Source organism: Vipera berus (genome assembly GCF_964194415.1).
Source record: "Vipera berus genome assembly, chromosome: 1".
Taxonomy (NCBI): domain Eukaryota; kingdom Metazoa; phylum Chordata; class Lepidosauria; order Squamata; family Viperidae; genus Vipera; species Vipera berus.
This window is the reverse complement of record NC_138202.1, coordinates 44,561,745-44,577,579: the sequence shown is the minus strand read 5'-3', so window position 1 is coordinate 44,577,579 and position 15,835 is coordinate 44,561,745. Positions and strand designations below refer to the sequence as shown.

Genomic DNA, 15,835 nt, shown 5'->3' with positions numbered 1-15,835 from the left:
CTACCTCAGCATCAGGCAACACTGCTTTCTTATACAATTTTAAGCAAGTTTTCTTAAAAGCAATGCCAACTTTAGCCAATGAAACTTATACACCAGACAAGTGCACATAAGATATCTGTGTGCTTTTTGTCCTCATGCCTTCCATCCAGCAGGCATAGCCCTTCAATTCAAATACTGTCCAGCTTTTTTATTAACTATAAGCTGCCTCTTCCTGAGCAAGCGTCAGCCATAAAGTAACAAGCTCAGCTTTGTGACTTTAGTTGATTAGTACCATTGACTGTTTCGCCGAGTGCACTTATGCGGGATTAAGCTTGCGTGCACTCAGTGGGCTTCTACACACGATGCTCAAAATTAAAGATCATATATTTTAGAAACGTCCCATCGGAGGCCGTATAAGGCTTTATTCCCGAGTAGGCATGCATAGAACGGCACGATAAATCGAGGCAGATCCTTCTTCTCACTCCCCTTCTTTAACCTTCCTCCTTTTCGACAGCTTCTTCCAACCCGGCGTCCTCCATAAACTGCTAATCGGATTTATTTGTCCCTGTTGATAACATTTAAGGGCGGGAAATTCGGCTGCTCTCTATTGGGCGATGTCGTCAGGCCAGGCCGGGCGAGAAAGATTGAAGGCTTCTCCCAGAGACCATACGCCCGGAATGGGACGGCTTTTCCACCCATCTTCCCCGCCCCTTCCTGAGCCTAAGACAAGGGTAGGCAACCTCGGCTCTTTTATGACTCATGGACTCCAACTCCCAGAATTCCTGAGGCAGCTACGCTGCCTCAGGAATTCTGGGAGTTGAAGTCCATGAGTCATAAAAGAGCCGAGGTTGCCTACCCCTGGCCTAAGACGTCCCGGCGGCGAAGGGAGCCAGGGTGGCTATAGCAACCTCGCCGCCGACTAGGCCCTCCTCCTGCCTTGCTTTGCCTGCGCAGAGAGAGAGGGAGGAGGGAAACGAAAACAGCCGGCAGGCGCCTGGGCTCCGGAGCCGGCCCTACGGGCGAGGAGCAAATCCTAAACCGGGGCCATGGGAGTCAGGATGGACGAGAGTGGCGAGCGCAGGAGGAGGCGGAACAGCCCAGGTAGCGCACAGAGACCGAGCAGGTTTGGGCATCTGCTCCGGCAGCGCCGGGGAAGGAGGCGCCCGAGGATTCACTCGAAGGTCCCGATTGGCACTGCAGCCGGGCGCCTTCTTTTCTGCAGTCGGGAGGGAGGGGCTGCCCCGCTCATCCGAAGCACTTGGTCTGTGGGGTGGCTGGCGGCTAAGATCCGGATTCCAGCATCCCGTGGGAACGGGTCCCCTCGCGCAGCCGAAGGTTACGCGCCTTTCTCCTCGCGCAGGCTGGGGTTCTGTGACCCAGCGTGCACTGCTTCTCTGGCTCCGCAGCCGTTCCAGAAGGCGCCGTTCTGGGCTCGTGGGAGGCGTGGGGGGGAAAGCGGTGTGTATGGGGGGAAGCTTCCTCAACGGTGCTGGCCTGCTCCAGATAACGCAGGGAAGGGACGAGGAGCGTGAGGATTTCCCGTCAGGGGTCTTCAAACTTGGCCCTTTTATAACTTGTGGACTTCAACTCCCAGAATTCCTCAGCCAGCATGCCTGGCTGAGGAATTCTGGGAGTTGAAGTCCACAAGTCATAAAAGGGCCAAGTTTGAAGACCCCTGAATTCTATCTCCACGGCAGCGGCAGCAGCAGCAATTGCTAAAGCATGGGGGGGGAGAAATTCCTATCCTAAATCAGATACTTTTTCTGACTTGCTAATGCACTATTAAGGGCAAGAACTTGTCACCAGCAAGCAGGGGTTTCAAAGATTGAATGCACCCATATGCACTATTGTCACTGGACATCAGCCCCTCCATCTTTTTGCATTGCTGAAGAAGGGTGAGATACAGGTAGTCCTTGGCTTATGACCACAATTGAGCTCAAAATCTGTGTTGCTAAGTGAGACATCTGTTAAGTGAGCTTCGCCCCATTTTACAACCTTGACTGCACTTTTTAAATTAATCACACACAATTGTTAAGTGAATCTGGCTTCCCCATTGACTTTGCTTGTCAGAAGGTTGCAAAAGGTGATTGATCATATGATCCTGGGACATTGCAACTGTCATAAATAGGAGTCAGTTGCCAAGTGTCTGAATTTTGATTTCATCACTATGGGGATGCTGTAACGGTCATAAGTGTGAAAAATGGCTGTAAGTCATTTTTTTCAGTGCTGTTGTAACTGAATGGTCATGAAATGAACTGTTGTCAGTCAAGGACTACCTGTATATAGGAAATAAATGATGTATAGTATTTTGTCTGTGGTGTTAGTATTTTGCAATACCTTAATTATTTTGTCCTGGAAACTTGCTTGTTCAAACACAACAAATGTGATTTTTTGAGGTAAGATCATTCAAGAGTGATGTCCATTAAATGTGAGTGTGGTGTTAAGTCTAAATGTATTTCATTTACATCATTTGCATAATTATGCAGTTGTTGTAAATGGGATTGTTTGCAGTAACATTTCAATTCAGTAGATACATTTTAATGGTCAGCACCTGATATTTGTCCATGAAATGGGAAAAGTTCATTGATGGAACTCATAAAAAATTGACCATTGTGTCTGAAGTCTGTTGAACCAAGAACATACAGAGCTATCCATGCATTTGTAGTCTTCTTCATCTTTAGGTAGAAATAATTTCTTGATACCAGAATATCTGTAAAAACATATCCTGAAAGATAAATGACTACTTCCTAATGGATGTTGTAATTTCCTAAAGAGATACCGTATTAAAAGTTTTTGTAGAATGGAAAGAATTTTCTGTACTATTTTAGCTTTCTCATGCAAAATAGGATCTATATACATTCCATTTTATTGAGAGTTGCCCAAAATTGTCTGAAAGATGGACGACCATATAAATGTTTTAAATAAATAAAAGGTGGAAGATCTCACGTAATGGCCTGTCTTTCTTACTAAGCATGTATAACACAATTGAGGAAATTCTACTTCGAAAATATTAATGAGAAAGTTATTCTTTCTGAGAAAAGTTTTTATTAATGATGTTATCCAGGTGCAAATTTATAGCAGTGGAACTTTATGACCAGAGAAAAAAATTACTGTAGAGGTAGTCCTTGTTTAGCAACCACAAATTGCTAAGCACAGAAAATCATGTGACAGAGATGGACTTACATCAATTTCCTTTCTGTTGTTAAGTGAGTCATCACATTACTTTTATCTTCTCTATTAATTCTGCTTCTGGAAAGCCAGTTGCGAAGCCCGTCAATAGCATGACCACAAAACTTTGCAACAGTCATAAATGTATGCCAGATGCCATCAAATGGCTGCAGGACATTGCAATGATAATAAACAAGAAGTTTAGTCGCAAAGCTTTGGGTTTGTTTTTTTATACTATTTTTTACACTTTGGTCATTAAACAAGGCAATTGGTAAGGACTACTTATAGTCTTCGTAGCTTTTTGTGTCACTATTAACAAAGTAAGTTAATGAGTAACATCTAAAGTACAGTACAACTCAAATGGAATTACTGAAAAATGGGAACTTCCCAACTGTGCATACATCCCAAGATGTTCTTTCATAACATTCAGACAAAGGGACATTTTCCCAAGCAGTTCAGCCAGGACTATATGACAAGTTAGAAGAGAAGATATAGTGCTATTCTTTTATTGCAGAAGTCCCATTTTGTCCTTCCTAGTAAAATTTTCAAAAGCTGAATAGATTCATTTTTATGCAGCCTTTGGTCTGCTCTTTTGAGTCAGTATAGCTACCACACAGTGCTTGTTTAACTATAACACTGACAAACTAACAAACACTCTTGTCTTAGGCCAGAATCACTCTCAAATTAATATTTCTTTAATTGCTGAGCTATTACAGTTTCCCTGAATTTTGATGTTAAACTTTAAATATTTCTTGCTGAAGAAGTGTTTGCAAAGACTGCATTGGTTGCTTCTATGTTGTTTTCCATCATAATAAAAGTTGCTAAAATTATAATAAATGTAGTAGGCAGTCTATATAAAAAAGAAAAAAATATGCCATTTGCTTTCATCGCAATCTTAACTTTGGTAGCATCTGCATGAAAACCTAAGCCTATGAAAGCATAGCATTCTCCATTAATGAATCTACTTTCTTGATAGCAAAATATTAAAGTGTTGTTGTTGTTAGCTGCGAAGTCGTGTCCGACCCATCGCGACCCTATGGACAACATTCCTCCAGGCCTTCCTGTCCTCTACCATCTTCTGGAGTCCATTTAAGCTCACGCCTACTGCTTCAGTGACTCCATCCAGCCACCTCATTCTCTGTCGTCCCATTCTTCTATTGCCCTCGATCTTTCCCAGCATTAGGCTCTTCTCCAGTGAGTCCTTCCTTCTCCAGTGAGTCCTTCCTTCTCATATTAAAGTAGGTTTTCTAAAATAAAATAAAAATCCTACAGCCCCAGATTTTTAACGCAATTACAACAATCTAAACTTAGGGTTTTTTATTTTTTCTTTCAGTAATTGAATATCTGACCATTCCTAGGTATGGACTAGCAAGCCCATTCAAAGGACATTTAAGTACAAAAAGTAATGGTAAGTAATTTATGTGATGTGATAAATAATTTACCGTATTTGGAAACCACACTTGGTGTTGACTGCTACAGGCCTTTTATTTAAGCATTGGTTTGACAAAATTTAGCAGTATAATCAGTTAGTTTAACCAAGAAATTAAATCTAAACCTAATAATGTTAGTAAAGGAAGATATTTAGCCATCTTGATCTTGTTTTTAGCAATAAGTAATACAACTATCAATCTAGAGAAAACTGTTGAAGCATAACTATTTTTGAAAACCATGTAACTTAAATAATTCAAAAAATGTACACAAAGTATTATCATAGTTCTTCAATTAGCTTCTTTTTTCAAAACACGGTGAATTAAAATTGTCATATTTATTTATTCTGTGTAAATTTAAATAAATTCTCTTACCACTTGTCCCATCAGTGTTTTCTGTCTTCATTGGCATGAAATTGTCAGAACCTTCAAGCTGAAGTCCTTAAGCCTCTTTACCTCAGAGTGATCACATTGACTTCATAATGGGTCTATTCTTGGAGTGACTGTGTTGAGGATCTCATGCTAGTTTCACATGCATGGATACGTGCTGCTCCACTGACTGTTAAGACATAGACTTTTCTTGGCAGAAGCATTGCTGAAATGGCTCTGTGATTAGCGCTCATCTTGTTCATGGCTCAGTAACAGAAGAATCTCAGTCATGTGAGGGTTGATTTTAGTTTGCTTATTTATTTAATATATGATTAGTTGTTGGAACTGCTATCTTAGCACAAGCTATGAACTCTGTTGGTATTAAGAAACTAGAGAAAGCCAAAAAGGATCAAAAAAGCAAGACCATTGAATGAGCCTGCTGATAGCAGTCCACTGACCTCTTGAAATCTATGATCCCAGCAAATGCAGCTGAAGCCCACTCATATCTAAAGCATTAAGGGATCTGGAAGAAATGGCATCCTGTTTAATCTAAATCAGGGGTGTTAAACTGGCAGCCTGCGGGCTGCATGCATCACATGCTGGCCACGCCCACCCCGGCTCCGCAAAGGCAAAAAAGCATGATACATCATGTGACGTGATCAAGTTTGACACCTGTAATCTAAATTAATTCATAGCAAGAAATAGATGTGGCTAAGGAAAGAGCATTATGTTTAGAGCCTAATGCTATTTATTTTATTTTTTTTATAATGTTAAGTTAAAAAAATAGGAGTTGTAACTTAAACTTTTTAAAATGTAGTGCTTTCACAGAGGATTTTCTGGGATCTTTCAGCTTGAAAACTACACCTGCAAGCAATGCTATGGCATCAAGTATTCCTGATCATTTCTTAGGCCATTTTAAATAAGACTTACAAAATAAATATTCCTGTAATAAAATAAGCACCTTTTATATAAAACAAACACCTCAGGGAATGTTATATAAATCTTGGGAAAGATTCTCTGCCAAGGATTGCATTAATCTACTTATTCTCTTATATGTGAGGAGAAGAAGGATCTCATATTACAAACTGCCACCTTCTGAACCTGGGTGAGGTTTCTTCTCTGGTTCAATCTAAAAACCTTGTTTTTTTATGGTTCTACTTTTTACTTAATAACATTTTAGATTAAATGAAGGTATTTAGAGTAGGTTGGTTTAGTTTAAGTATGTCTAGTTTCTTTTGCAAGGGACGCGGTGGCTCAGTGGGTTAGGACGCTGAGCTTGTCGATCGGAAGGTCGGCAGTTTGGCGGGTCGAATCCCGAGTGCCGCGTAACAGAGTGAGCGCCTGTTACTCGTCCCAGCTTCTGCCAACCTAGCAGTTCGAAAGCACGTAAAAATGCAAGTAGAAAAATAGGGACCACTACGGTGGGAAGGTAACAGCGTTCCGTGCGCCTTTGGCGTCTAGTCATGCTGGCCACATGACCACGGAGACGTCCTCGGACAAGCGCTGGCTCTTCGGCTTTGAAACGGAGATGAGCACCGGCCCCTAGAGTCGGAAACGACTAGCACGCATGTGCGGGGGAACCTTTACCTTTACCTTTACCTAGTTTCTTTTAGTGCACCTTCATCTAGTTCTCTGTTTTAAGTACTGCAGATGTTTTAACTACCATTGCCTTGGACAATTTCAATTTGTGGCAGAAAAGTTTTGACCATATTTTTAATCATTGAAATAATTAGGTTCTGTCGCTAGATCATCACTGCTTTCTCATAATTGGGCATTGGACAAGATCACAATCATTCTCCCTTTTTCATACAGTTTATTCATTCCAAGAAAAACAGTGTGCAACAACATCCAGGTCTACTATGCTATTTATTTCATTTTACTACCACCTTTATTCACATTTTAAGTTTTTCCTTGTATCTGCAATTGTGGATCCAGATTATAGGCATTTTATCCTAATGCTCAAATGTGTTTTATTTTGGTAGCTTTCTGCATTGACTCCTCCTCCCGCAGACTCAGTAATCAGTACCTCATCAGGGATCATATGGCTGTTCACTACAATAAGATACTTTCAGCCAAAGGTAAAAACACTCATACTTGAATTATTTTCAAACATTTGTTATAAAACTCATATGGTATGGTAGTAAGAATGTCTGACTAGGACCCAGGAGATCAGATTCAAATGTCCACCTGGTCCTAAAGGTCCCAGATGGGCATGAGCCACACAAGAGTATTGTTAAGATAAAATGAGTGGGAAGGGGAAAACAGTGTATATTACTTCAAAATTTATAAAGGTAAAAAAATAAAGTATTATAAATATTTTGTTATCAGAAAATAGGAAAATAAAACATACTCTATTTGGTTTGAGATGCAGATCATGTGTGCCCCTGCAATGTGATTTTTTTTTAACTAAAGTGAGACAGGTCATTTTGTTGTCCAAAACTATATAGCCTTGTGTTTTCTCCTAAATTGTTGACAGCTTGGTGGCATACAGTTTATTATTGTGTTTTATGATCATAATTTCCATTTCTTTTGTGGAGTACTTCCAAAGGCAGTTTTCCTTCTATGTATTTTTTTTTAAAAAAATAAGCATTTGGATTAATGGATATCAGAAGTTTGAAAAATGCCAATATCTTTATTTATCAACACTCTAATGATTCCATTTTTAATTTAATCAGAAATATTTATGAATCTTGAGTACATACTATTTTCTTACCAAAAACGCAACAGCCATAAAAGCCATGGATAGGAAGCATACCAGCCAATACTAATGAAAGTTTGAAGGTTTCAGATAATAATTATATAAAATAATTATTTCATAATATGTCACTTCTTAGGTCATTGAGCAGATATTTATTTTCCAAAGTGATAATGTATCCTAATTAATATTTAGCAGAGAGATCTTTTTCACATCTTTTAAAGACATTACAGAATAAAACAAAAGTAATATTCCTGTAGAAGTCTATTCGAAGGTAAATTCCCTTGAGTTCATTGAGGCTCTTTCCCCTGGTCAGTAGATATATGTCCTAACCTTCTATTAGTTAACTGAATATATTGGTGTCTGTCACAAGAGGGGTTCATCAAGTACTGAACCACTAAGGATATATAAATTGTTTCATAAAATTGTTTTGTATGGTCTACGGACCCACTGAAATGGGTGTTTGGGGCTGTGCTAAGAACAAAATGACACAGAAGAGTCAAAGAACCTCTGACAAGTACATTTTATTATAGAAAACCTAAGAAGCTAAGTACTCTTTATAGCAGCCAGTACTCGTTATAGCAGTCTGTTTCCCTTGCCTATTGTATGTGAAGGATTAGAAGCATTTCTCTTTTAGGCATGGCATAAGAGTTTTCATCTTTTCTTTGTTTGGATAATACCAGATCTGATGTCATTTTTTTATTTTTTTACTTTTCTCTGAGAATAACTTTTCTCACAGGAAATATTGGGGTTGGGGGGAGGTTAGTGAGGTATGTCCCTCTTATGGCATCAGCGATGGCTTACTGAGAGAAGAGAAGGGAGACACTGGGAAGCAGGTGAGGCTGGACCAGGCAGTTATAACAGGCTGGCAACTGCTGAAGAGAGAATGAGAGGTTACAAAGAGCCCAACATGGTATGGTAGAATTTTTGCAATATAATGGTGTGTTTTGGGTTCAAAACAAAATGTTTTCTATTTTATGAACACCCGTGACCCACTATTCTTCTTATAGTAGCTTTTTAAGACAGGTAATTGCTAATGAGGTTGTTTTACTGGCTGGAAAAGCAACTTAAATTACAAATATGTAAATAGATGCACTAAATTAGGATCCCATTTTTTCTGTGCAGCAGGACATTTATTTTTCTAATGGATGAAATATCTGAGATACTTTGAGGTAATTTAGCTTTACAGGGTAATACTCCACATTGAATTAGATATGTAAGATGGAAAGAAAATGTGCCATATTGAGGAAAAAAGGGAAAATATGTGATCAGAATACTTTTCTCTGATGTTCTACAGAGATATGGAATATCATTATAAACCTAGTACTTTACCTATGCACTTACTCATTTAATTCTTCTGATACTTGATAATTCCAAGCTGAGATTTGCCAGGAAGCTATAACAATTACTACATTTAAATAAGCCATTTCTGTCAGCATTCAAGTTTATTTAGTTGAAGATATTAGTACGCAAAATAAATAAGATGAGTGGAGTTAAAAGGAAAATACATTCAGGGCACTATTGACTTACAGGAAGTCAGTTGGGGGATACAGATGATAAAAGCAGAGTTAGAAACCACAGTGGCATAGCTGTTTTTCTCTAAGCTGCCACTTCAGTTCATTATTTATTCTTATACCATTGTTACAGTTCACAAGTAGAATTAAAGCATTCAGAGAGCTAAATTATGCTGAAGTCTGCATTAAATCAGGGGATTTCCAACTCTTGATATCTAATGATGCTATAATGGAACTGCAGGTGATGGTTCTGGGAAAAGACAGATAGGAGTTAGGCTAAACTAGACTTATGGAAAAGGCCTCCACCTCATCTCTTCTTCTGATGGCTGCTGCTTGAGGCAGTTAAGGAAAGGAATAAGTTAAGTAAATAAGATAGGACTTGTATATTCTGTCTCTTTGCTTGCCTGGATGCTGATGTTTCGGCAGGAATGTAACCAAATGGCAGTTGGTCTTATCCTCTCTAACATTGGAGGCCTGACTGTTTTAATTTGAAATTAGGCCAGGTGATCAGGAAATCTTGTTGCCTAGAGGTCTTTAGCAGTAAGTACTGAAAGCTTGGCAGATACGGTCTTTGGACATAATTATAAAAAAGCCTATTAAATAACTTCTAAGACTGAGTTCCTAAGATTAATTCAGATGAAACCCAGAGTGGTTTAATCGATAATTTCAGCAGGTTCCAATTTCTAGATGTTCCGCTGTTTTCCTTCCTATTTTCATGGCTGACTATAGTGCAGCATTATGTCTGTGGGGTCCTTGGTGCGGATGTTTCATTACCCAACTAGGTAACATCAACACTTAGCAAGGGCTCCATAGGTCAACCCTGTGTTACAAATATTCTCTTTTATCAGTATTATGTCTGCATGATATTATTGATTGATTGATTGATTGATCAAATTTATAAAGCCATTCATCTCACCTATCTCACAGGAGTTTACTCTGATTCCCAGACTTGATGGCATAACCAGGTCTTGAGGAATTTCCAGAACATTAAAAGGATGAAGCTAACCTTATGTCGGGGTGGGGGGGTGGGGGGAGAGTTCTATAAGACAGATGCCACAGCAGTGAAGAGACCCACTACCTGGGATCTGCCCAGTGTAGGTCCTTGGCAGATGGTATCTGCATTGTGCCAAATCAAATGGGTTGGGCTGATATAATTAAAAGACAGGCAGTCCCCCACATAATCCAGTCCCATTCCATGAAGGCCTTTAAAGGTTAAAACCAGCACTTGGCATTGGCCCTGAAAGCAAACTGGCAACCAATGCAGATCACACAGCAGAGGTTTAATATGACCTGTCTTTTGCACCAGCTGAAGCTTCCAAATAATTCTTCAAGGGCAGCTGCATATAGAGTACATGACAGTAGTTCAGAATGGAAGTGACTAGAATGAATGTGACCCAAGCCTCCCTGTCTAGGATTGGGCACAACTGATGCCCAATCCAGAGCTATGAAAAGACCCTCTTAGCCAGACTACTACCTCTCCTCAAGGAAGATTTGTCAATTTAGGACCACCATAAATTGCACTTTGGGATCTTTCTGGGCAGTGTGATTCCATCAAGCACTAAAGATGGCATAGTCCTAGAAATAGCCCCAAAATTAAGGTCATACATGGTTCATTATTTGAAATAACTCTTCCTCTGGAATTCATTTACTTGTCCGATCATATTTTATATTGAGGTCAGCTATTTATTGGTCCTTGTGGGACTGACATCTAACAGGGCCTTGGAAGTGGGTTTTCCCATTGCCGTCCCTATTCTCTTTCCCAGTGGAACTTTGGTTTATTTCATCCATTCTGTGGTTCAGGAAACTTGTAACAATTTTTGTCTTCTAGTTGGCACAGGAAAAAGAGTTCTATAATATGCACATAGGATTTGTATTTTGTGGATTATTTATATGGGTTTGGAGTTGTTGTTTTTTAAAAAAACAGTTTAGCTATCTGGAACCTCAGGAATGAGCAGCATACATATATAGTAGGAAAGTAGATAGCTACATAGGTAGGCAATTAATACAATAAAAATATATTAAAAACATGAACAAGCTGTTAAGCTTCACTTACAAAAAGTTTCATTTTGTAGATACATATTGATAGCCAATAAGGTCTATTGCAAAGTAACTTTTTTATTCACTTACTTTAATTAATTGTGTTGTTTGTTTTCAGCTGCTATAGACTGTTCATTACCAAAAAGCCGATTAAATAGCATAAAATGTAAGTATTTGGTTTGTTAATAATTTATAAAAGAACATAATGAAAATTGTATTTCATACCATTATTTATTATTATTTGTAAATTAGAATTACTATTCATTACTATATATACCATTAGTGACACTTGGACAGTGACATTTTCTCTCCCTCCCATCTTCAAATTTTTAAGTTGATTTGAAATGTGCTGCAGTCTATTATTTCTGGTGAATGTTGTCTTATCAATGGATGAATGCAATTAGCCATGACACAAGATACACTGAACTGTGATATTTCAATTCAGCACAGTTCAAACTCTGTCTAGTAAGAATATGCTGTGCTATGCTAGGGTATTGATTGTTTTATTTTATAATTTCAAATAGCAAGAGCTGCCCCACACAGTACTGTTCAACAGTATTATGCTTTTGTCTATTTTGCTTTTTAAATTGTGTTATTTGTTTTGATCTTAACCTGGATGCCACCTCAAGGCAGCTATAGATATTGTTAAATATCGTTTTTGCTTAATCATCATCAATCAACGAATGCCCACCACTAAAAGACTGTTGTGGAGATTGCTGCAGTTCACAATTCCTCCATTGGGAAGGGGATTGAACTAGAAGATTTGGGAATTTTATTTTCAATCTTTTCAGGTCTCTGATTCCACGTAATAAAAAAAAAGTCTTATAAAATGGTATGACAACAAGACCAGTGAGAATTATTTAGGGCATAAATGCAGAAAATATAGGTGAAAACAAGTATTTCTACATTTAGGCAAGAATTTGTTTGATTATGAATCAGCAACATAAATTGTTTCTCTTGGAAATCTAACAGGGTGGGACACTTTAGTCGCATAGGAATGCATTTTAATCCTTTTTTTAGCTATTTAAAACATTTTTTCCTGGCACTGCCTATGTCTTAATGAAGATATGAAAACAAAAAATTTTCATATAAGAAAGAGCACTAAGTCACAGATAAGAGTATAGACAGGTATGGAATATAGAGCTGGTATCAGGTAAACCAAAGCTCAGTGTGAGCTAAAGTTATCAAGGGGGACTTAGAATAACAAGCGCTTCTTTATATGTGTTCAAAATAAAGGAAAAAGAATTATGCTAGCTGATTAATAAAAAAGGGGAAAATGTTTTAAGGTAACAAACAAAAGGCATGGAAACTGAGCTGTTATTTTGATTCAGTCTTAACAAAAAAGAAAATTGTGTATTCCACCAGTATATTATGAAGATAGGAAGGCTAGGATGAAGAGGCAAAATTGAAGCTTGAGATTGAAGAAACATGTCCAGGAAATACGTCTTTAGATTAAATCTTCCCAAGCAGACAAATTGCATCCTAGTGTACAGAAGAAATTCATTATAGTCTGACTGAACCTTTGTTACTGAGATCCTAGTTAAAATGCCAGATGACTGGAGGGGAAAAAGTACTTTTCTTCAATAAAAGAACAATGAGACTTGATGTTATGGAAAGATTAATATTATTTTGCCTGATCATTTGTTATCTAAGAACTTAGCTTTTGTTGTATGTACATCTATTCTAATATGTATTTTTCTTTTTTTGTTTGTTTGTTTATTTTACTATGTGATTTTTTTCCCCCATGGTTTATAAAGGGCGTTAAAAAATATTTTAAGATATGTTATTGAAAGATCCAGGAAATGACAGATTGATCAGTCTAACATTGCTAACTGGGAAAATTGTAGAGCAGATCATGTTTATTAAATTTGTAGATGTTATAACACTGAGTGGATTATTGCCCAGGAAATAGAAAGAAAATTCAAAACAGTCTGGATAGGTTGGAGAAATGTTGGAAAAATATGCTGCAAATAACTGTAAATTAACAAAAACAGAAAATGAACCAGAACACATTCTGCCTTCTCCCAAATATGTACCACATACTGATGCCAGATCATACAAAGAGAATAATCTTTATCTTTTCTTATTTGGTCTGATCTGATCTGATCTTACCTTACCTTATCATCTTATCTTACCTTATTTTTATTATAACACATTTGATTATTGTTATAGAAAATCAGTAGGGCATTCTCATTGTGATTAATCCCTGATTTATTAATTTTAATTCAAATTTGAAGTGATGCTCTTTCTTTGGATCATTAAATAGAATAAAACTATATGTAGATTTTTTTTCATGATTATAGACCCTTTTATTTAAGAATAAGATAATATATCAGATTCCATGGCATTGTCAAGTTTCTCATTATCTCATACTTATTGCTACCAAAAATGGCATTAGTTGAAAATCATTTTTAACTTTGCACAAACATAGTAATCCATTTTTTTAAAAAGCCCTTTAATCCTGGTATTTTGACCCTGGCTAATATTATCCTCTTAAGTTTCAGATCAGCAACGAAGAGAGAAACTGAAGAAAGAGGTAGAAAAATGTGAGCAAGAGATGATTTCATCTCAACAGGTATCCCGATCTAGTTCCAGGGAGAGTAGAAGACTGCTGTCTGCCACCTATACGAAAGTAGGTATATTTATTCTCTTTATTCCTTATTCACTACTATTACTGGAGGATTCCTTCCCGATTTTATTTTGTTGAATAACAGTATTCTACTAAATAAATTACAGTCATCAAGAAATACTTCCTTTTAAGGATAAGCAAAACCATATAGTACTATAAATTCCTATAATTTTATTCTCTGATTTTAATTTGTGCTGAAGAGCATTGGGCAAAATTCTCCAGTGCTGTTTCTCTCTTTTTCCTGTTTTAGATTTGTTCTGGACTTCCCTATAACAACTTGTAAATTGGAAACAAAGTCTAAATTTTCTATAAATTTTTGTACATGGTTCGTGCCTATTTACAAGGCGTTTCTTAATTTCACCTTAATATAATTCTACTTCTGCTATCTTCTTCATCTGCTAGAGGGGGAAATAATAATTAAAAGGATTTACAGACTGCAACTGGAGTTTGTTCAATACGATTTTCTCCTCACCGTTCATCTGCTTCAGAATGAGGAAGCTGAAATTTAGTCCTTCCATTTTTGTTTAGCATCAATAACGAATCTCCTACATACCAAACTTTAAATCATGTGTGACATTCTTGCAAAATAAGCCTACAATACCTCTTTTCAATTTACCTGCATTTAGAGATATGCTTGCTATAAATACATGTAATCCTTGAGTTATAATAGTATTTGGGAATAGAATTTCTGTTAAGTGCCTTGCCATCCTTCACTTGCTGGTCCTGCCAGCTTTACCGCTGTCATCTGACCTTTACCGCCTTCCTCCTCCTGTTGACAGGGCGTGCCAAACTGCCTTGCATAGGGGCCATTCTCACAATGCTTTAGAAAGACAGAGAAACTTTACTGCAGTATCATGAGAATGGCCTGTGCAATTTGGAGGGCATCATGAGCAGCCTCAGGAAGGTGTCCTGACAAGGCCAGCGGCTGCTTTAAAGGGCAGCAAGTGCAGCAGGGTGAATGAACCACAAGGCAGCAAGGGTGGCAGGGCAAACGAGTTCAGCAGAGGCTTTGAGCTGTGGCATGGAGCCTGAGGCTGCAGTCTGCAGTAGCAATGCTGGGGTTGAAGTAGAGGTCTGGGAGTGCTGGCACCTGACTGAGAACTGCTGAACTTCCCTGGTGTTTTTTCAGAAGGCAACTGTACTTCCTTGGTTTTTCTTTGAAGATGTTTCGCTTCTCATCCAAGAAGCTTCTTCAGCTCTGACTGGATGGTGGGGAATGGAAGGATATATTCCCCACCATCCAGTCAGAGCTGAAGAAGCTTCTTGGGATGAGAAGCGAAACGTCTTCAAAGAAAAACAAGAAAGTCCAGCTGTCTCCCGAAAAAGCACCTTTGGGACAACCATGACTTGGATGACTGAGAATCTCCATAGACATTTCTCTGGTCTATTTCAGCCCCAGTACCACCACTGCTGCTGATGAGTGTCACTATGCAGGGTGGCCAAAAGAGAGCAATGGAGGGGAGATGGGCAAGTGGAGGCAGTCTGAGCCTTCTTCCTGTTGTAAGTGCAGATGGGCTGCCAAGCATCTGAATTTTGGTCATATCACTGTGGAGGCGCTGCAGTGGCCATAATTTCAGGGATCAGGTATAAGTACCATTCATTCAGCACCTCCTTAACTTGGAATGGTCACTGAACAGTCAAAATTTGAGAACTACCTGCACATGATTGCTACTTATTGTAATCTGAAATATAGAAACGTCTAGCTTTCTTCAGTTTGTGTCTTAATTTTTGTAAATATTACTTACTTCAACCTTTCTCCCATCTGTTTCCTCTAAAATGTGTTGAAATTCCATCTTCCAAATTTCTCAGTCAGTATTATTAAATCTTAAAATTATGGTCCTAAGAATAACTTGGTTGGAAAAGACAGATTTAGATTATAAATGAAAGGTAGCTGTTTATATTCATGTGTACCTCTTCCCAGTTATGTAGAAAGAGAAAGAAATTGACTGGAGGAAATAAATTGCTCAAATAAACCATAGTTGTTGACTAGCATTGCATAGAATAACACTAGTTAGAA

At 38.1% G+C, this 15,835-nt stretch overlaps 1 protein-coding gene across 1 annotated transcript in view; it reads left to right on the top strand.

Moving 5' to 3' along the window:
- Positions 1–852: 852 nt before the first annotated feature.
- Positions 853–15,835, top strand: part of SPATA7 (spermatogenesis associated 7) — a 40,299-nt gene continuing 25,316 nt past the window's right edge. The window contains exons 1-5 of the mRNA XM_081330067.1: positions 853–1,080; positions 4,481–4,555; positions 6,926–7,021; positions 11,308–11,355; positions 13,688–13,821. Coding sequence (XP_081186193.1) covers positions 1,026–1,080; positions 4,481–4,555; positions 6,926–7,021; positions 11,308–11,355; positions 13,688–13,821 — 408 coding nt within the window. The 5' untranslated portion in view covers positions 853–1,025. The remainder of the gene's footprint in view (positions 1,081–4,480; positions 4,556–6,925; positions 7,022–11,307; positions 11,356–13,687; positions 13,822–15,835) is intronic.